The sequence below is a fragment of the Lissotriton helveticus genome, chromosome 10 (genome assembly GCF_964261635.1).
Source record: "Lissotriton helveticus chromosome 10, aLisHel1.1, whole genome shotgun sequence".
Taxonomy (NCBI): domain Eukaryota; kingdom Metazoa; phylum Chordata; class Amphibia; order Caudata; family Salamandridae; genus Lissotriton; species Lissotriton helveticus.
Window position 1 is genome coordinate 938,365,772 of NC_136071.1, and position 21,697 is coordinate 938,387,468.

The 21,697-nt window shown below is 40.3% G+C and overlaps 1 protein-coding gene across 2 annotated transcripts in view; it reads right to left on the reverse strand.

The window, feature by feature from the left end:
• NMT2 (N-myristoyltransferase 2) overlaps positions 1-21,697 on the reverse strand; it is a 361,358-nt gene that overhangs the window by 56,542 nt on the left and 283,119 nt on the right. For both annotated transcript variants that reach the window (XM_078663604.1, XM_078663603.1), the window contains exons 7-10: positions 18,291-18,461; positions 10,411-10,519; positions 9,236-9,406; positions 6,162-6,329 (exon numbers count right to left, since the gene is read on the reverse strand). In XM_078663604.1, the coding sequence (XP_078519730.1) occupies positions 6,162-6,329; positions 9,236-9,406; positions 10,411-10,519; positions 18,291-18,461 (619 nt within the window). The remainder of the gene's footprint in view (positions 1-6,161; positions 6,330-9,235; positions 9,407-10,410; positions 10,520-18,290; positions 18,462-21,697) is intronic.

Here is a 21,697-nt window from a genome sequence, read left to right on the forward strand (position 1 = left end):
AAATACATTGTTTACTAAGGAGATATGGAGAGCTAAGAAAGGTCAGGGGAGAACAGGAACAAAAAAGGATGAAAGACTCAGCCAAAAATGTATCGTGCGTAAAACAAACATATTATGAAAAGAAGACAAGGCTGACAGATTACTACAAACTCAGATAAATAGAAACTAGAAACCACATCAAAGAAATTAAAGATGAAGGTGTGTTACATATGAGGATCATATAATACTATCATTTTGTACTCATATTCAACAAGAAAAACCTAGAACCGCATATACAAAACAAATATTTGAAAGACTATACCCCATCTGTAGACCATATTGATTTTTAATCCCTCGAGGCCAAGATCACCACAGAAGTGAAAGTGGCCATGAAAAGAATGCCAAGTCGGAAAGCCCCAGGCTCCAACAGCTTCTATGCATAATTTATTTAAGAACTGACTGGCTGGTCTATTAAACCAAGTCTTTTTTTATCGCTTTTTAATAACAGGCTCAGTGACCAAATCAATGCTCGACTCAAACTTAATTATACTATTAAAATCACACAAAGACTGAGCATTTTGCACTTATTATAGGCCTATCGCCTCATTCAATTGTGATGTGAAAATCCTCACATCAATTCTGGCCTTATGACTTCACACAATCTGTTCCTTGCTGATCTCGACAAGCTGATCAGGCTTTACAAATGATCATCACACAAGTGATAAATCAAGGCTTGATATAACCCTAGCAGATGAAGCAGAGAGGAGAAACCAAAAAAGGTCCTTTTCTCGCTCAATGTGGAGAGGGCCTTCAACACGGTTGACTGGCACTACATAACAGAAGTCCTAAACTAAACAGGAGTGGGCCCAATAATGAACACACACATTCACTCCAACTACCGCAAGCCAACAACAAAAATAAAAATTAATTAAGAGCTCTCTGAAACAATACCAACAACAAGGGGAACAAGCCAGCACTGCCCCTTATCACCTTTGGTATTCATCTTGTCACTGGAGCCCTTGTTTCAATGAATTCTCAGAAATCCTAAGATTAAAGGAATGTCTATAGGCAACAAAGAACACACGCTGGTACGGTTTGTTGATGACATTCTGTGCTTCATTATCAAACCGGAGGAATACTGTGATGGGTCAGGACCATCGGACGGCGGCGACCAACCCAACATGGCTGCCGCTATCGACCAACCCGGAAGAGGAAGCGGTCTAGCTGACGCGCTATATTGGGTGGACGTGCCCCATGAAGAGGAGTGGTGGGAGGTGAGAATGACGTCAGGTGTGATCGAGCAGAGTTCAGGAGGAGGAGAGGCGACAATGAGACCGGACCACGAGGAAGAGTGGAGAGCGAACGAAGGGAGTCAAGCAGAGGAGGAGGACGGCGCCTGGAGCGGAGGTGGGAAGAAGACGCAGGACGCACACACCAACCGGGAGAAAGAAGGAGAAGACCAATACCACTCAAGGAGCACTGCGCACAAGACCGCTGCTTTCCCAGAGGACGTGGAGGCTGGGTCTTCCATCACCACGGCCCAGGAGGGTCGTGGGATCAGGCAAATGCCAAACGCATGCACTTTTTCTGTTAAAGGGCTGTGGGCACGTTTAAAGGGCACCAGGAAGTGAGCACCGATATCCCTACACTAGGCACCGACAATGTTAGGGCTCTGGTGGTGGTGCACTTTTTCCCTTCCCCTTTCTCTGTTGAAAATCACAACAGTAGCCCGAGCCCCTTTGTGTTTTCTTTCTTTTTTTTGGGGTCAATGCTCGCTTGACACTCCGGGGATGAAGCCAGGAGCCCAGAGACAAAGAGCCAAGGAAAAGGACCCAACCTAGCCAAAACCCCCTCCCACCCAGAGACTTAAAAAATACGTACTTATATGGAGGATGTGCTGTTAACCTACCCTTTCCTGCAATAAAAGAAAGAAGAGAAAAGAGCAACTTCTTGTGACTGAACTGCCTAAAAGGAGGGGTGGGAGGTCCAGGTCGGGGCCCAACGGCCACACATCCCTTCCAACTTTAAAGGAAGAGCTCGTCCCTTTCGTTGAAGTCTACTTATTCAAGATAAACTTTTCAGTTCCAAAGAAAAGAATGTTAAATGTCATTAATACATAATGAATTCACATGAACACAGTGGCCCATTAAATATCAGAGTATAAACCAACCCCAGGAGACCTCCAACGTGTACCGAAGCAGCATCCACTTCTGCCCCCATTCCTGCAAACACTTACAAAAATGTAAACAAATGGGGAAGTTTAGAAATAACTGAGATGGAAAGAGTCACAAGCATGATTATGAATTTTCTTCCCAGCTACCCATAAAATTCTACAAGAAGGTAAAACAACAAATCCCAAAAGAACTACCTTTGGTTTGGAAGAACAGAACCCAGAGTCACTAAGAACCCATAATTTTGTATCACAAGGCATGGATGATTAGGATTTCCAAATACAAAAACATACATAAAATATGCCCAAATAGCCTGGGCACTGGACTGAAACCATAACCAGGGAGAAAAACTGTGGGTACAAGACAAATGGAACACAATATTTCCCCGGTCTCCCTGCACTTCCTATTGTGGCCTCCACCCACAGCCAGACCAGGCAACCAAAGCCTTATGCACTCCAACCTAATCCTTAGTATTGGCAACAGACAGTAAGAGAAGGAGGTCATAATCGTTCCATCCCCTGTATTGCTAATCACATATAATCCTGATTTTAAACAGGGAATTATCAGATATGAGCTTTAGGTGATGGAATCAATACAACTTACCACCGCCAGGAGACTTATTCTCACAAGGGACACTTTGTTTGAGGATAACGATTTATGAACACCTAGATTTAAACTAGAAAGGCTCAGCTACATCACCAGGCAAACACTGGCAAGGTAAGAGAGCTGGTGGGTAGAAAAATAACTAAAAAAGAGACAATGTTAACAAAAAAGAAAAGGCATTACATGTCTCTACCACCACAGTAATTTACAACCGGTACACAATTATATGACTAATTGGGAAAAAGACTAGAGCTCGAGATACCAATAGTAACCTGCACTAAAATATGGGCAAGGGCAGCTAGGTTATCCATTTGTGCACAGCATAAGACAATGCATATAAACTTAAGACCAGATGGCACTTAGCCCCAATAAGATTGCAATCAATGTTCGGGAGTCCGGACACTTGCTAGAACAACTGTGCCGAGAGAAACATTGATTCACATGGGGGTAGGTCATAACAGTATACTGAAAAGAAATGTTATTGTTCATTAGAGAAATACCAGGTGTTTACCCTCTCTCTAACTCTTGATTCTGCAATTTTGGATCCAGATGAGAACAGGGTCTACCCAATAACCACTCAAATAGGCAACTAATAATCTACTACTTGGTGCTTTGAATGGCACGTCAGGAAACGCCAGACCACTTTAGCACTGCAATTGTGGTGGGAAAGGTATGGAACACGTATGATATGTTATAAGATCGATAATGTTGAGAGAGTCCGGGTGCCACTTAAGACTCATACGAAAACAAGAAGTTTTTCATGGGGATCCAGCAAGTATGCAGACACACTATGCCACAGCTTACAATGGAAAATGTCTACATCTTCAGACAGCACATAGTAATAAGACCAACACCAATCTGATCCCGAAAATGCTTGACGGATGGAAAGAGAACATAGAAACACACAAAAGATGAAGTTGAAATGTTAGCGACAAGAATGTGAACCTTTGATTCTGGATAATGTATTGTAGTGTAAATCCTATATCACTATAAATGTGAAAGAAAAATCTAAAATATAGTGGCCAGTAAAATGAAGGAGGGGCTTGGTGCTCTATACACAAGTTTGTAGGTTTGTCAAATGGTAGTGAATGCAAGCTCCATATAAGCGGGAAAATATGGCATAGCAAAGGGGTGGATGTGATCTCAGCTGTATGTAGAATACAATCTCACATAAGACAAATGCATAAGAGCCATAAGGAGACATATTTCAATCCATTATATCGGAAGAGGAGTGTACCTACATTTATCAATTCAGAGATTACAAAGCATTGGTGATTGAATCCAAACTTTACTTTCTCATCACCAACCCTATACAAGAACCTTGGTGAGAACTTCATGTTATTTTGCCACAATAAGACCTTAAACTGCAATATCACTTTTCAACCTACACCTATACTATAATTTCCCCTCAGAATCCCCCCTGTAATTTCTCATCTGCCCTATCATCCTAAATTGCAAGAATCCTATCATCCTTCGAGCGATCTCGTCCAACCAATTTTTCCAAAACACAAGCCATCAACCATGTAACCCCAATCTTGGCACTCGTCATCATTAAACCCAAAGGTTCACATTCCGCAGGCTAAGTGCATCAAAAACTAAAACATAAATCACTCCAGTCCTAAAAAAACCATAGCACTAAACCACGGTTAACATTGGAGTCTTGCCTTGCATTGCCAAAGAAAATGAGTAGTCTGTGACAGCTGAACATCCACAATAATAATAATGTTTTGTTGGGTAACTTTTAATTTGGCTTCAGTCACTGCTGGAGAATTGAAATTACATTTACTAAAATGGAGTAGGAGCTCCTAATCACTAGAGAGAAAGGGTAGACATATGCTTTGATACTGCTAAACATTTTGGCGAACTCCAATCCAACAACCACAAAGTCCTGTTCGATCTGTCTTCATACAAATGTTGCTTCACGTCTTTAACTTCCTTTTCTTTTTTAAGAGAACCAAGGGGAAAGCAGTGAAGGAAGACGTGTTGTTTGTTTAACAAGGGAGAACACTAACTCTCCAGTGAGAAGATTACATCATTTTTTGACAGTCAGGAAGAGCACTGTCAAGATCGTTCCCTTGACATTTTTGAACATTTTTTGAAATGTTTGAACATTTTGCCTGACTTGGTTCACATGTGCACGTAAAAGGTTAGCAACATATCAACAAATGAATGATTGCCTGGTCATTCCATGGCCTAATATTGGTCAGTCCACTGAAATCCTACTTTGCAATCAAAAACTATACCAGGAATGTTCATGATAATGTTTGTGTCAGCATCAATCTGTGATCTGTTTAAGCCTTAATGCTAGTCATAACAACAGTAGCACCTTAAAAGGTGTCTGCTTGTTGACCTATGCTGTTTCATGATGCAACAATCACCACTGAGACACCCACATATGCTAGGAAAGGCAAAGAGATCCCTAGAAATACTGCTTTCAACATTCTTTGAATGGGCTTTAGATCCAACCATTTAAACCATTGGCTTTCTTCAACTAACATTTTCAGCCATTGGCTTGAGGCTCAAGCTTTCATAGCTCAGACTCGTGGATTGATCCTCTGTTCAATAATGCTACTGACTGTTTTGATGTACCCTTTCACATTTATGTGAGTGATTGCATTAACCTGCAAGAGGACTACTTTACAAATACAGCCCTCTCTTTGTGTTCCTGCTGGCTCCATCCTGTGTGGCCTGCTCTGTTACTAGGGTACTTTGCCTCTCTATTGCATCCCACTACGCCGTACTCCCCTGGGTGGTCCTCCGTTTCCTGCCCACTACCTTCTGTTATCTCCACTGTATTGCTCCCTTTCCTTATGTCTTTACAGCTTTTCACGAGTGACACCAAGACAGATTTTTTTCTCTCATTTTCATAGAGACAAAAATAGGTGGGCCTTACAGATGAATTCCTTACCTTCAATACCATCCTATTTTCATTTCTATATCAAAAATGGTCAGTTGAAAATAAAGCCTTTCATTATAGTCCTTCCTATCTTACTAGGTGATAGAAACAAAAGAAGGATGATAATGAGGACTTACTTACCATTCAACTTTTATTTGAAATAGAAACAAAAACAGGACTGTACAGTAGCTGCCCTTCATATCTTGTCTGCCTTTAATGTACTTATGCTGCATGCGTTAGCACATTATACCCAGACCTTTTGACTTTGCCAATGCTTGTTTAACTAAGAAGTTGAATCATTAGCTTTTGCTACTGCGTACATTTGTGTAGTAAAACACATTTTTTCATATTAAGGAATCTAGTATAAAAGTAGCAAAACTCAAAGTAAGTGCTACAGGTTGTTACTGAAGCATGGCCCTACATGAACGTACCATTGTGGTGAAACAGATTCCATATCTATTAATAGTATTCAGTGATTACATACCAGTATTTAAGTATGAGAAAATAATTACCAACTTAGCTATTATAAGTGCATCATTCATTAGGTCCAGTAGCGGGGTCTCTGTATGGATGTTGTAAAAAGAATACGCAGCCTTAAGTGTTTTATGAACCGGGTGATGCATAACTGTTGATGGTAACGTATAGAAACTAAATAAATCTGTCAATACGCCATTTGAGCTCTGCGGAGGAAAACAAAAGAAAAAACATAAGATCATTCACAAACAAATATAATTTCATGGCTGTACAACACAATACATGCAATCTCAAATTCAACATCTATAGACTCTTTGTATAATGCTAGTGTTCCCCTGGGGAGAGGGAATAATGTTGAGGTAGAATATACACCCATATCATTCAATTACAAAATAGGCAATTAATGGACCGCTGTTGAGTACAAGGGGATCCACATCAACACTGTACTCTACTTGAAAGCAGTGATATTTTTCTCAAAATATTGATTTCAAGATTTTGGTATTCACCATTTGGTGCCGTAACACACTGATGCTAAGCTATTTTTTTCGGAAAGAAAAATACGTTTATTTGATTGTCCTCTCACCACATTCATTCAATGAAAACCAGAATCCACAAGCCGCCTTTAAATTGCCCTGAAACTGCTAATGGTTGCACACTTTCTAGATTATGCTAAATTGTTAACAAAAATAAAAAAGATTTTAATAAAAGAAAAATGGGTCAGTGGTGAGCTAATGATCTATATACTGTCCCTGTAACTATTTTCTGTTTCTAACGAGTGTGGAATGAGCGGAGGTTAATGATTTAAATTATAAGACCCCCTTTGACATTAGTGGAGAAAAACATAAGGCAAGAAAATGTGCATGCCCAAATTTCTTCAAGGGGAATGATCCATAGAGCAGAACATTCCGCAGGCAATCTGAAGTCGCCTTAGTACTCATCCTGATCCTGGTCATCCACTGACAAACTTGGGATGGGGGGGATCAACTAACACTTGAGCTATTGAGACAATAGAGCACGGGAGGGACACAAAGCTGCTCTTTACCATCAAGGAAGGTGATAGTCAAACCATGATTGTATTTAAATGCGAGACAGAGTACCTTACAGGTCAAACTGGGAGAAATTGTAATAATCTCCTAAGGCAAATCACTTTTCTAGACAGCACTAACACCAAGCATGCCGGAACATTTTACATAATATGTAGTTGGTTTAGGGAAACTTGCCTCTAAGGTATTCCTTTAATACAAATTTGAATTCAACAGAAAAGCAGCCGTTAGCTATTGTTGATTTGGCGGAAAGTATGGAACGGCTTTATGAAGAGCCCAAAACTTCAACAATGACCAGTTAACCAAATAACTGACCTCTGCATTCTGGCCCAGGTAGCTCTCATAGAGAGAACCTTCCTTTTTACTTTTGTGGTGTATGTAGACTCCAGGAAAAATAGTAAGCATTGTAAAAGGATTAATGTGGAATTAGAACAGTCCAGGTTTAGGATGCAATTCTTTACCAAAAAAGAATGATTCTATGGTTCTGACAAACCCGGGGGGTGGGTGAGAAATTAGAATACATAAGGTTGATGAAGGCACAGGAGAGGCCCCAATGTGAAGAAATGCATTTCAACTTTGAGGTTTGTAAAAACGTGGGTTGCACTCCACTTCGGTGTCAAGGATGCAGGTTAAACCTTTGCTGCTGGAGTAAATTCGTAGATTGACTGGAAGCACGCACTTTCTAGAAATACAGCACTGCTAAGTGTGCTGGTTTGGTCAGTGGCATTGGAAGAGGCATAGGATGTGAGTGAATACTCACACCACTCTTTGTCTTCCATTTTAAATGGGTGTGCTTCCAAGAATGTTTTGCAGAAGAGACAGGAGATCAAATTCTTTATAAAGACAAACTTCAGTCACTGATCCTGCACTATAGGACAGAGCTCCCAAAAGAAACCATTAGCTTAGTGTCAGTGGCATTGAAAAATACCACTAGGGATGCCCAGTGATACTGACGCCCCTCTTCGTTTCCATTCCAAATGGAAATATTTATGTGGATTATGTACCCTTGAAAAGAAAAGAGATGCAACCTTTTATAAAAAGCTTCAGTCACACTCTCTGATGTATAGGACAGAGATTTATTAAACATGATTTCAAGCATAGCACTACTCGGCATATTTATGCTTTGCAACTTGACGACTACTGTTTTTCTGAAGAGATGACTCTTGTTGACTTTACAAGTTCTTTGAGTTCCATTTCATTGGTTCCAAATAATCTTACTTTTGACATTCTTTAAAATCCATCAGGATTCGGACATCACTACTATTCCCAGTTCTAGAAGTGACTGACACTTTGAAGCTCTTGGATGGCAAACAAAGTAGTACTACTGTATTTGGACACTTCATTACTAGTTGTCCCAGTTGTTTGTCCATGGACATTTTATTGTCCTAGAGGGCTGGTAGATAGAGATGTAAGATGTGAAAACACAAAAGTGCTGTATCCAAACCTCTTGCATTTGAAACCACTGTACAAGAGCATGCACTTAAGATTGCTAAAAAGATAGCAAATAAGAAATCAGTGACGAAAACAAAGATGCTGAACTGTTCTGGGGAATATATCAGGTCTTGATACAAAGATGTGGAACAAATCTCCTGTATCTTTAATGCCCTTTTAGACTAGGTGCCTCAATTTTCTTGGCCCTCACAAAATACTGCAGCTATTGACTGAATTTGTAATCAAATTGTTTTAAGATGTAAGAAAACTATAACCTGTCATTTTATGAATGAAGTATTTTGAAGTGAAATAGAAAACTTCTTATTATACAATTCTGCACAAATGTTTTTTTCATCTATTCCAAAATGAGGTATGAATTCACATGACATCAAATAGCTTAATGGCTGTGAATAATTCATATCAAGGCCTCAAAATAGGGAAAATTACAATAAGTAGAATACATTTAGAGGTTTTCATACTAATCAAATAATTGAATTAAATAGAAGAACAATTAAATATTTTGTTTTAAATTATACAATTTATTAAAAATGATCTGGTACTTCTGACTGGAAGTGCTCAACATGTTAGAATGTATGACAAGCAAGCAGGCTTATTAGAATTTTCTATTTCTTACTTACCTCTACTACAAATGTGTCGATAATTTGGTCTTTTGGTAGCAACCAGTGCGCAACCTCTTCTTCATCCATGAAGGGAGCAAGATGAAAATGCTTCAAGTAATTATTAAGTAACTGCTGTACTGCCTTGATATCTTTCTTTTCCATGGGTCTCAATCCAGGTGTTTTTGCAACCTTGTAAGATAGAAAAAAGCAAATGCAGATCTGTGAGCATTAAAGAGTTGATCGGCATAATGAACACTTTCAGCAATGTACATAGTGGCCTAACAACCGATGCCAGCATAAAAACAAATCCATTATCAGCGGCAATCCATAAGTAACAAAACCATAGTGACATGTCCAAATGCCTGCATTCTTCTAACCCACTTTATACAGTAAATGTAATACAATCATACATTCACACATACAAACATAAAAGTTCCATGGCTTCAAAGCAATCTTTAATCACTGTTAGTAAATATGAGTTTCTGTATGCTGGCCAGTGGATAAAGCAGGGTAATTCATAGGGGATTTCACATCTACAGGAGTTCAAAATACTGAAACAGACAGTAAAAAACATGAGTGAGGAAATTGGGACGATGTGAGGCAGGCCAAGAGACGACACACTCTAGTCATGCAGAGTTCAACTAGTGGTGACACTAATGCAGCACTACACATGGATTCAGAGTAATAATGGATCAAATGTCTTGGACAAGAAAACGATATCTGTCCAGTTATTGTTTAATCAAGACGATGATTGACAAGTTTTGCTGTTCATCATTTGCAAAATGTTTTATTGGTTTTAAGATGTTGGCCCCATTAGGAGAATGTCAGAGTAGTAATCCCGGGGAGGGTGTGGCGTTTACAACTGTGCCAGATTACACATAATCTGGTGTTTTAGGGTAATTATGGTTTCGCACCCAGTAACACTACTAGTGGAGTGTGACGCAGGGGCTGACTAAGTACATCGATTGCTAATACAGAAATTAAATGCTAAAGCGGCCACAGGAATTCATGCTAGTTGCCGGATCCATGTATGAGCTTCTTTCCACAATATGATAGCATGGCAACCAAGTGATTTCACTTTCTAGTGTTTTTTCCAAATTGACAATGCAATTACATATACTTCAGTCACTTAATTTGAACTTAAAGATATAATTAGCAATAAAACATATCATTGATGTGTAAACATTACTTACATCTGGCAGTCTGTAAAGCTTCATTGTCCTTTGCAAAGTCATATTTCTATTCAGATGAGAAAATTTCACTTCTACGAGTTTTCTAGGGTTCAGTGAACGGTGCCAGTACCTGAAAAAACATAGCGAATAGAGCATGATTGCACACAGAAGTTAGATAAACAGAAGTTTAAACACCATTAAACGTATCCAGTTGCAGTCAAAAATATATCAAGATATACCAATTGTATTGTATGATAAGTGAACATCTACCTGAAAAAGAAAACACTGTGGTTAAATGTACAACTGTACAAATAAATGACCACACAATATTTTGACATCATCTGTAGCAAATATCGCCAGGTTGCCAAATATTCACTTATCCTTGCTAAATCGGTACCATTATTAATGTCAAGGATTATCTTTAGTATTTAATCTCTTACTGAAATGAAGCTTCATAGTTTCCCTCACTTTATATTTTTTTAACATTTTTTCAAAGATGAATGTCATGACAGCTTTAAATTAGTCAGAACACAAAGGCATTAAAAATAAGAAATTGCACAATCAGTTTCAGGAAACTGTGAAAAATATTAAATATAAAGGAAATATAAATTTAACAATTAATATCGCAATGAAGTCCAACTATTTACATAAATAATCAACATTTTAAGTATACAGTGAAAAGCATAATTCTGGGTACCATAGTACAGACTTAAAATACATGTATGTAACCAAAGAAACAATCATTATTATTCAAGACAAGATACTATCATGAATAAGAAATGCATTTATTTAAGATGAATGAAAAAGGACTTTAAACATTGAAATAGCGAATCATGAATGGTGCAAAAGAAGAGCGCATGGGATCAAAGTGTATCCCAATATGCTTTTTCAACTTGCTGATATGCCGTACAATCAAGATTTTTCCTTTTTATTTTCACTTCCATAGAGACGCAGCTTGAACTGCATAATGTGAGACGTGACCAAATATCTTTCCGTTAGTTCAGTTGAGGAGTAGACTAGTATATTCTCGGAAAACCGGTTGATTCGCACTATTTTGCAATTACATCAATTTCTGTCCTCTGTTTAAGCTCTAGACCAGACATAAGGATCTTTTGCAGAGCCTTGTTCTTTTCCGAGATCGTGTGTCCTCCTTTTAACGCCTTTTGGGTCCCAAAAGGAGGACACAACGAAAAAACATGACTGCACGGCATATCAGCAACTTGGAAAAGCGTATTGGTTATTAACATACAGTGAGGGAGAAAATGTAATTATCCCGAAGAAGGTGGCCTAAAATTTGGGGTATCCACCGAAATGCGTTGATGCAGAATCGGACACCAAATCGGAAGGACATTGAAAGAACATTGTAGACATTAAATACGTGGTGACACTTTGTTATGTAAACAATGACCCAAGAAGATTTTTTTTTATTTTAACAAGGGTACCCAAACAGTTGGCTGAGGACCGTGGGAAGTTATACTTTAGGAGACAAAGGTCCTTAGCTTATCAGAATCAAACTTACAGATGAAATATAGGCCATAATAGGAAACTATATTTTTCCTCTGCCCAGCCGGACAGGGTATTTATTTGAAAATTTTTCAAAGAAGTTGCATAGATAATTACTGGCACAAACCTGTACCACATTCATGAGCGACAAACAACATAAAAGGAAAAGAGTTTCACAGGCAAAAAACAGAGCAAAGCTGGCCACTTGGAATCAATTTTGAATTGAAGTGTTTTCCAGAGAACACTACACACAACTAGAATACTATACAGTGGTTAGGTTGTGAGTGTGCTAGAAAGTCGACGTTTCGATCCCCTTATGCTCTAATTAATTGGGATCATCATCAGGACAGAGATTTGAAAACATTTGCCTGCCTGTAATTGTGGAACAAGCGCCTGTAAATGACGAAGAAGATGAGAAAAAAGGGGGGGAAAATAAAAGAGAAGAATAATATCAGTCAGTGACTGAATAAAAGCGATACTCCTACAATAAAAAACAATCCAAACAATCTGTACATTTCGCAATTTACTCGGAATCGACTTAGCGTGTTATAGTCGGTGTTTGGAACAGGGTGACATTTTAAACCGGACTTACAAGGTCGAGTGCCTGAGTGATTAGTGATGGGATTTCCATAGCTTTGATTGCTACAGACAGATTGTCAGTCAAAAGAAACATGGAGTTTTAAGCGTGCACTAGTCATGCATACACGTGCATTCATACGGTGAAAGATTGGGGTCCATGAAGTGATAAGTGCACCGCTTTCTACAAGGGCTCAGGACCTCCGCTTACCAAGGTTTGCGCTTCCTCAGTCTGGGGCATCTGGCGTGTGTGTCTCGGGGGATGTGAAGAATTCCCACTTCGGGTTATCTTTCCTTGATCTAGGGGGAAGGGAGGTGCAATTATGCTGGTGACTAGTAGGTCGTTTAGTTGCTCGGGGAGTGGGCACGTGTGGTAATATTACCTGAATATTGGGTTTCCACACTGTTGCGAGTAGGGTGTGACGGCCGATTTTTTGGTCACCGTCGTTTTCTGAAAGCCGGGGGTAAGCGTATTAGTATCGGGATTAAGGGCATTAATCAACCACAAAAATGGGGGAGAGCCGTTTTACCTGGTAACCAATCCTTCGTCTGGATTGGATGGGCTGCCGATTCACGATCAAGGCTAGCGCTGTTTCTGGTAAAAGATAGAGAGCGAGTGGGTCACTCAAGGGAATTCGTGGGAATCCAATTCTTAACAGTTAATATTGCGGGAAGATGAGACCCAGGCTCGGGGGCAGTATAGCTCTTACCTTGTGGGCTACAATGGCTCCGCTGTAACTGGTGTTCTGGAAACGGGGAAACGATGTCCTGTCCGTTACTGCTATGATGGCAGTTTGGTGTTCAGTGATCCACACTTTGCTTAAGGCGGCGTGTGTATAAAGGTAGAGAGAGGCCAGACGGTCGCGGCCATCTTGGGAAGGTAAAAGTCTATTGCTAGGTTTTGGCGGCCATTGTGGAGTGGCTAATCGTTGCGGCCATCTAGAGGTGATAACCTCTTATTTGCGTTTGAGACGCAGACAATCATTAGAGAGTAGCCTAATGGGTCAATAATGCTGTAATATAGGCGCAAGGGGTGATCCTTATGAGTCTAATATTTACAGTGCGGGTGAGAGTGCAATTGTGCAGACGGCGAAAGTGGTTGTTGTACATATGCTTAAAAGTGCGCGGTGCATACGTGAGGGTGCATCATGTGACATACAATTGATTTCAGGATTATTTACAGCTGATTTCGGATTATATACAACTTGCGGTTATGTGCAGAACAGGACTTGCATTTATATACACATAGAGTCTTTTTGTATGCCTTCTTCCAAGCCTGGAAGTACGGTGTGTTAGTTATAACAGAGCAGTCCAATCTTCTGCTCGGTTTAGACCATTCCTTATCGTGTTGAATAGAATCATTGACTTTAACTCCTCTTTGTTGAGCATTTGGGCAATATCTCCACCTCGTGCTGGTAGTTTGACCACTTTCAAAATTGTCCATCTTATGTCATCTTCATTGTGTCCAGCATCGATGAAATGGTCTACCAAAGGGGCATTCGCGGTTTTACATCTGACACGGCTCCTGTGCTGACTAATGAGTGTCTTGGCTTTCTGTGTAGTCTGGCCAATATACAGTTTCTGACAGGGACATTGTATGGCATAAATTACATTTGAAGAATTGCAATTCGAGAATGAGTTTCTTTCATACGTGGTGTCATTGTGAGTGAATTTTTTACCCTCCACCGTGTAATCACAGACATTGCAACAACCACATTTTACATGGCCTAGGAGGGGGGTTAAGCCCCAGGCTGCTTCGAGTGTTACTCCCTGTGGTGTTATAGGTAATGCTGCTCTAACAAGGTGGTCTTTTAGATTTTTGCTCTTGCGGAAGGCAAAGAGGGGTCTTTCAATGTTGATCGAACCTGCATTTATTGTTGGCCAATGTTTCATTATGGACTTTCTAATTTTGTTGGAAACAGGCAAGAATGTTGTCACGCAGGCAACTCTTTCTTTCAGATTTTTGTCTTTTGGTGTCAAGAGAACCTCGCGCGGGCAATACCATGCGCGTTTCAAGGCCTGCTTGACTATTCTCCTCGGGTAGCCCCGATCTTTTAATTTATTAGAGAGAACCGCAGCTTCTCTAAAATAATCAGTTTTGCAGGAACAGTTTCGCCTTATCCTGAGGAACTGTGAGTATGGTAGAGAGTCCCTCAGCGCTCTGGGGTGGTTACTTTTATAGTACAGAAGCGTATAGCGCTCTGTGGGTTTCCTGAAAAGTCTCGTAAGGAGTTCACCTTCTGCGTGGTAGATGGTGAGGTCCAAAAAAGTTATAGCTGACTTGTCGTAATTCAGAGTGAATGTCAGTCCACAACAATTATTATTAAGCCAATGGAAAAAATTTGTTAATGTTTCGTTGGTCTGGTTCCAAATGAGGAAAATGTCATCTATATATCGCCTCCAGATTTTAACACCCGAGAAGAAGGGATTAGATGATGTCAAAATGGAGCCCATTTCTAGTTGGTCCATAAAAGGTAAAGCCAGGTTGGGGGCAAAAATAGCCCCCATGGATGTCCCCTTGATCTGCTGGAAGAAATTGTTGTCAAAGAAAAAGAAGTTTCTTGTCAAACAGAGTTCCAGTAATTGGAGAATAAAAAGTGTTGGGACTCTGTGTGGGCGTGGGCGAGTGTCCAAGATTTTTTGAATGACTAATAGTGCAGCCGTTTGTGGAATGTTCGTGTACAATGATTCCACGTCTAAAGTGCACAATGTCTCACAGAGGGGGTCAAATTCCAGATGTTCTATCAAGTTAATCATCGACATACTATCTCTCACATAGCACGCCGTGGTTGGAACAAACTCCTTGATGAAGAAGTCCACGTAGGCTCCTAAGGGTTCCAAGACTGAGCCGCAGGCAGACACGATGGGTCGCCTCGGGGGAGTTGTGAGGTTCTTGTGAATCTTTGGAAGAGTATATATAACCGGAAGTCTGGGGGATTTTACATTAAGAAAGTTGTATTCTTTCTTACTCAGAAAACCATCGAAGCAAGCTTGAGATGTGAGTTTGGCAATTATTTCTTGAATTTGTTTGGTGGGATTACCAGGGAGTTTTTGGTAATGGTCAGTGTTATTCAGTTGGCGCATGATTTCCGCCTTATATGTTCCTGTTTCTTGAATAACAATTCCCCCGCCTTTGTTTGCACTTTTAATGACCACGTTCTTATTATTTTTGAGTGTTTCAATGGCTTGCTTCTCTTGCAATGAGATGTTGTAAGGGAATAGCAAACTGATTTTTATACTAATCAGGGGATTAAATCATTTGAGGTTATAAAGGGAGAATTTGGTTTAGACTGGCGGGATTTTTTAAAATATCTCCAAATTAGGGACTTCCTAACTCACAAATCTGGAACAAGGACACTCGGGGAACAATCTATTGTAGTGGAGACAATTATACATTCAAGGAAACAGTCAGTAGGTGGAGTGTATGTGTCATTGTTGGACAGGTTCCCTGATGATCTAGATAAAACGGCAACGAGGTGGCAAGGTAAACTCGAGATCTCTAAAGAAGGATTTTTGTACTCCTATCAGCTAGCTCAAACCATTTTGATTTCGACCAGACTTCAGGCACAATTTTATAAAACCTGTTTTTTTCTTTATTATACACCCGATAAAATTGCAAAATGGGGAACTAGTAAAGGGACTTGTTGCCCGAGATGCAACCTATTTAAAGCAGACTCCATTCATATTTTTGCCTCTTGCTCGGTGTTAATATCTTTGATACAAAATATAGAGAGGTTCCTAACTTCAGTTCTTCACAGAAAGGTTGCCTTGTCACCAGAGGTAATGGTACTTGGAGTGGAGGATCCAGATAATCTTGAGAGCGGCCACGATTTTATATTTGTCGCTATGGCCGTTTTGCGGCTATGCCTAGCCTCGGCTTGGCTAGGCCCGCTACCACCTACTTTCCAACAGTGGCTAGCCAGGCTCTTAGCTGTGCATAATATCGAGACAGCTATATATAAGCGTAAAGGCAGACGGCGACGCGAAAGGGGTATGAAAATCTGGACTCCTCTTACTCACTGGCGAGCTCTACAAAACTGATTTATTATTGATACTGTAATGTATTCATGTTACTGCTTTAATTGGTTTTTTCGTGATGCTGGGAATATATTTTATTTTGTAAATTCTCTATAATGTATATTTAAATATGACAAACACAACGTAAAGTTCATGATGTTAATGAATAGAAAGTTTGCCTGTCCGGGGGGGGATAAATATGTAAAAATCAATAAAAACATTAAAAAAAAAAAAAAAAAAAAAAAACGGCCGTCACACCCTACTCGCAACAGTGTGGAAACCCAATATTCAGGTAATATTACCACACGTGCCCACTCCCCGAGCAACTAAACGACCTACTAGTCACCAGCATAATTGCACCTCCCTTCCCCCTAGACCAAGGAAAGATAACCCGAAGTGGGAATTCTTCACATCCCCCCCGAGACACACACGCCAGATGCCCCAGACTGAGGAAGCGCAAACCTTGGTAAGCGGAGGTCCTGAGCCCTTGTAGAAAGCGGTGCACTTATCACTTCATGGACCCCAATCTTTCACCGTATGAATGCACGTGTATGCATGACTAGTGCACGCTTAAAACTCCATGTTTCTTTTGACTGACAATCTGTCTGTAGCAATCAAAGCTATGGAAATCCCATCACTAATCACTCAGGCACTCGACCTTGTAAGTCCGGTTTAAAATGTCACCCTGTTCCAAACACCGACTATAACACGCTAAGTCGATTCCGAGTAAATTGCGAAATGTACAGATTGTTTGGATTGTTTTGTATTGTAGGAGTATCGCTTTTATTCAGTCACTGACTGATATTATTCTTCTCTTTTATTTTCCCCCCCTTTTTTCTCATCTTCTTCGTCCTTTACAGGCGCTTGTTCCACAATTACAGGCAGGCAAATGTTTTCAAATCTCTGTCCTGATGATGATCCCAATTAATTAGAGCATAAGGGGATCGAAACGTCGACTTTCTAGCACACTCACAACCTAACCACTGTGTAGTATTCTAGTTGTGTGTAGTGTTCTCTGGCAAACACTTCAATTCAAAATTGATTCCAAGTGGCCAGCTTTGCTCTGTTTTTTGCCTGTGAAACTCTTTTCCTTTTATGTTGTTTGTCGCTCATGAATGTGGTACAGGATTGTGCCAGTAATTATCTATGCAACTTCTTAGAAAATTTTTCAAATAAATACCCTGTCCGGCTGGGCAGAGGAAAAATATAGTTTCCTATTATGGCCTATATTTCATCTGTAAGTTTGATTCTGATAAGCTAAGGACCTTTGTCTCCCAAGAAGATTGGTGACAACAAAAACACATACTGTTGTTCATTGTGTTCTCACAATCTATGTCTTTGTGTTATGTAATGTATTGTTTGGTTTTGTGAAATAGCGCCTTTCTTCCCTTTCAGTAAGGGTTGTAAAAGCACGAGGTTTTAATTTTATATTTTAAGAATGTGTACCGATACACGACTTGCTTATGGATTTTACAATGAGAGCAGATATATGAATAAAAGGTCAAGAGATTATTCTCTTATTTTATACGATAATACAGGTGTGGTGTTATACCTTAATGGTATAGGGATGTACATGCTATATTGAATGGAAGTGGAGTGAATGTGTTAAACACGTCTGAAACTGAGAATGAAAAAACCCATTGGGAGTTTTTCTCTGGCTGGATAGTCTTATAAAGTGCCCTGTCGGGTTAGGACGGCCCCTCTCTGCTTTATTTGATTCTTCTCATTAAAAACAACATTGAAGACAGTCAGTTTCTGCAAATAAACAAGGTTCCAACACATGTTACAGTGATGGGAAATATTACCTGCAGGTTGACACGGGCTTGGGCAGTACAACTCCAGCTGTATAAACTGCCTGAAAGATCCCCTCCAGATTTACTCTTCTTGTTATTTCACGAATCAGGACTGGGGCCACTCGCTTTGATCTCAGCTTTTTATGAACACAGAGAAAATTAATTTCTACCATCTTCTTTAAACTAGGAGGGGAAACATGCAAAGAAATAAAGATGTTTACAGTGTAGAATGGGCAACACATTTAACCAATCACAGTATGATACTAATTGCTGTATATCAATGGCTGAATTACAAAAATAAATAAATCAGCTGCTATGAATCTAGTACTTGTGTGTACTAGACTCCTGTGTGTTTACAACATGCTGGTGGTATTTTATTAAAATCTGTAAGATTTTCCACAAACATTTAAAATCTAACTTTGGCAATGCCACCAGATATGGCGTTCTCTCCATTTAAAAGTTAAACCCATTGACTCTGCCAACAATCAAGGGTGATGTGTGGGAGGGCTGTCGTACTTCATTCGCTTTGCATGAAAGTGCAGCATCAAAATGGTTCTCCTGGTATTCTCCATGCAAAGGCGCAGCCTGGTGGCAGAAATATCTGAATAGGTGTGGGCAGCTTTTAAGTGTTTGCCAGGTCCTTTGCAAGGAAAGGAGCTTCACAGCAGCAGCAACATCTGGGAAGGCAGCGAGGGTTCTGTACTGCATGTCAAGTGCATAAGAGTGTCAACAGCGTATGAACTCCCGGATGCTGGCATGTTAAGCAGCCTGGCCACGTTTCCCAGGTCAACGTGTGATGTGCTGCACCAATTCAGGTTTTTTCTTTGAATTCTGGGACTGGTAGTCTTGTTTATTGCACTATAAAACAGGAATACAAGTCCCAGAATTAAAAGGAAAAAGTCTGGACTGGAGCAGTACATCACGCATGGTCCTAGGAAACTTGGCAGCTATGGTTAAGAGCTGCCCTTACAAATCAAATTAAAACAAAACAGGGTGCCAGAGCAAGAAAAATGATGAACATTTTTTTTGTGCAATAACCAATTCAAGTGAGAATTGTAACATCCGTGAATTGCCATGAGCCAATTCCAAAATATGGCAGACAACCCAGCAAGCCAAAGCCTGAAGGGGACTCAATCAGACAGGCCAATGGCTGAAGAGGGTTGACCCAAAGCCTCATTTCTGTACATATGCTGACATGAAGCGAAGCCTGACAGGGAGCTAAAGATGATGTCCAGAGCCAGGGCTAAAAAGGTCTGGTGGCAAAGATGCGTGTGAGATTGGGAAAATGATTCACTGAAGAATTGCACATTGATGCTTTCTTTTTACCAAAATCCAGTGATGTATGTTGTTTAGAATTATTTTTCATTGGGTTATTTTTATTGCTAAAGTGTAGAAACCACAACAGGCCCTTCCATTCTATTCCTGAGTTTCCTCATCCCTCTTTTTTTTTAAACTTGGTTTTATTCTCTCCCGACACCAGTACTTTTATATCTGGCACCCTTGCTGGCAAAAAGGTGCAAGGGATAGCACTGTGGCATCTGGGCCTGCCGACAGTAGACCAATTGGAGAACACACTGCGGCTACATGGGACTCAAAGGCACCAGAAATCTGCAGCATGGCTTCTTTGAAAGCCTCTATCTGCTTAGCGTTGTGATCCTTATTTAGATGTCCTCTCGCCTTCTCGTCTCTTTTAGAGTGGTGAGATGGCGGTGAGTCCCTCTTCATTTGTTGTGCTTATTTTAGGACTTTGACTTACCAGAAGACTTAGACCAGGAAGTGGGAAAGGAACCAAAAATGGGACTGCAAATTGTGCTTTGCCCACGTCCTCTTCTTGGGCTTAGTGACGAGAGTTTTGCCTCCCATTCTTGGATGTCCTGAAGTTGCATATAGGCACACTTGTCGCATGCATTAGAGCTAAAGTACCACAAGCAGGACTTCTGTAGATTCGTGGCTGACATATGCTTCCTGCAGTATCCACATGGCTTAAACTCTAAAAAAAATTTGCTGGGCATTTCCCTCCCTAGCACACCGTGAAAAAAACAGGAACTCATCAGAAGACCAACAGAGGGAGCAGAGCTCCTGATCAGCATCAAAGGGGGCAAAAAGAAAGGATCTGACATCAGTACGCATGGATGACACTTATATGAAGATCCACTCCATCGTTTCTGGGGCAGTGCGGAGTCTCTGTGGATTCACATGGCACCTCTTACTGGCAAATTCCAGTAATGCTGAAAATATTTGCGGATTCAGTCTGTTGCCTCCAGGGGCAGTCCAAACACTCCTAAGCATGTATTTATATACTAACATCACTAGAGTTGGGCAAGTGTGAGATTTTGTTGGGATGGTATTAGTTTGGTAGGTGGGGAGGTATTATGAAAAGAGAAGGAATGTTTGTTCCTGAGGGTCAGTGCTGTGTGCAGCAGTCAGAGGTGAATGTGGAGAAAGCTACAGTGTTTGGAACGGTAGAAGGAGAAAGCCTCCAGTTTTATCATGCTGCGGTTCTGGCTAGAAATGAGGTGTTTTAAGCTTTGTATTTGTACATATATAGTTAATGTAGCTGTGATAAGGTTACATCATTCTATGACGGGAACTAAGGTGAGGATTATGCTTTTCCTCCTTCACTTTAGGCTTCAGCAGCTATAGTAATGAGAATAAAACATACTACTGCATTTACCATGAGGAAAACCAATCATAATTCGTGTCAAAATATGTATTCTCTCCTGATCAACCTCTTTCTTTGCTGCTCCAGTTTCACAAGAACTTGATAGTCCCTGCAAGTGGCATTGGTTAAAAGCGACATTAGTCATGAGCTCTGTACAGTGCAGTTCGCCTGCTGCTTTGAGGACAAGATTTCTGCATCTTCATCTCACCATAGGATTGTGTATGAGTGCCTGATCTAATGAAGATGAGATACAAAGAGCTAGACATAGAAGTGCCATTATATAGTATTGTAGAGTGGAAAGCCAATCATATTAATTACACTCCGTACCCAGAGACAGAAGGATGCTTATGTCTCCACCTTAGTCAATTACTCTCTGATTATGCACAGTTCTTTCTTAGACGAGGTATACATCCCTAAGCCCTAGACGTCTTATGCCGATCATGCAGAGAGGGGAACCAATTTCTTTTAAAGAGGAGGTTAAGGAGTTCTTTCCTTGAGATGACAGTATATCTTAGGTAGTGGATGCCTCTATACATAAGACTGAACAGTCCCATGGGTCCTTTAGGGAAGTAATGATTAGCTTGGGCTGCATCTCTTCCTGAGCCAACCCAGTTAAGGGAAAAGTTGGCAGATATTCTCAGGCACATGCATTGGACAGATTTGAAAGAAGTATTTAGCGATTCCCATTTTTCAACCTCCATCACAGAATACACATTCATAACACTAACTTTCGGAAAATCATCAGCACCCTGGTGCT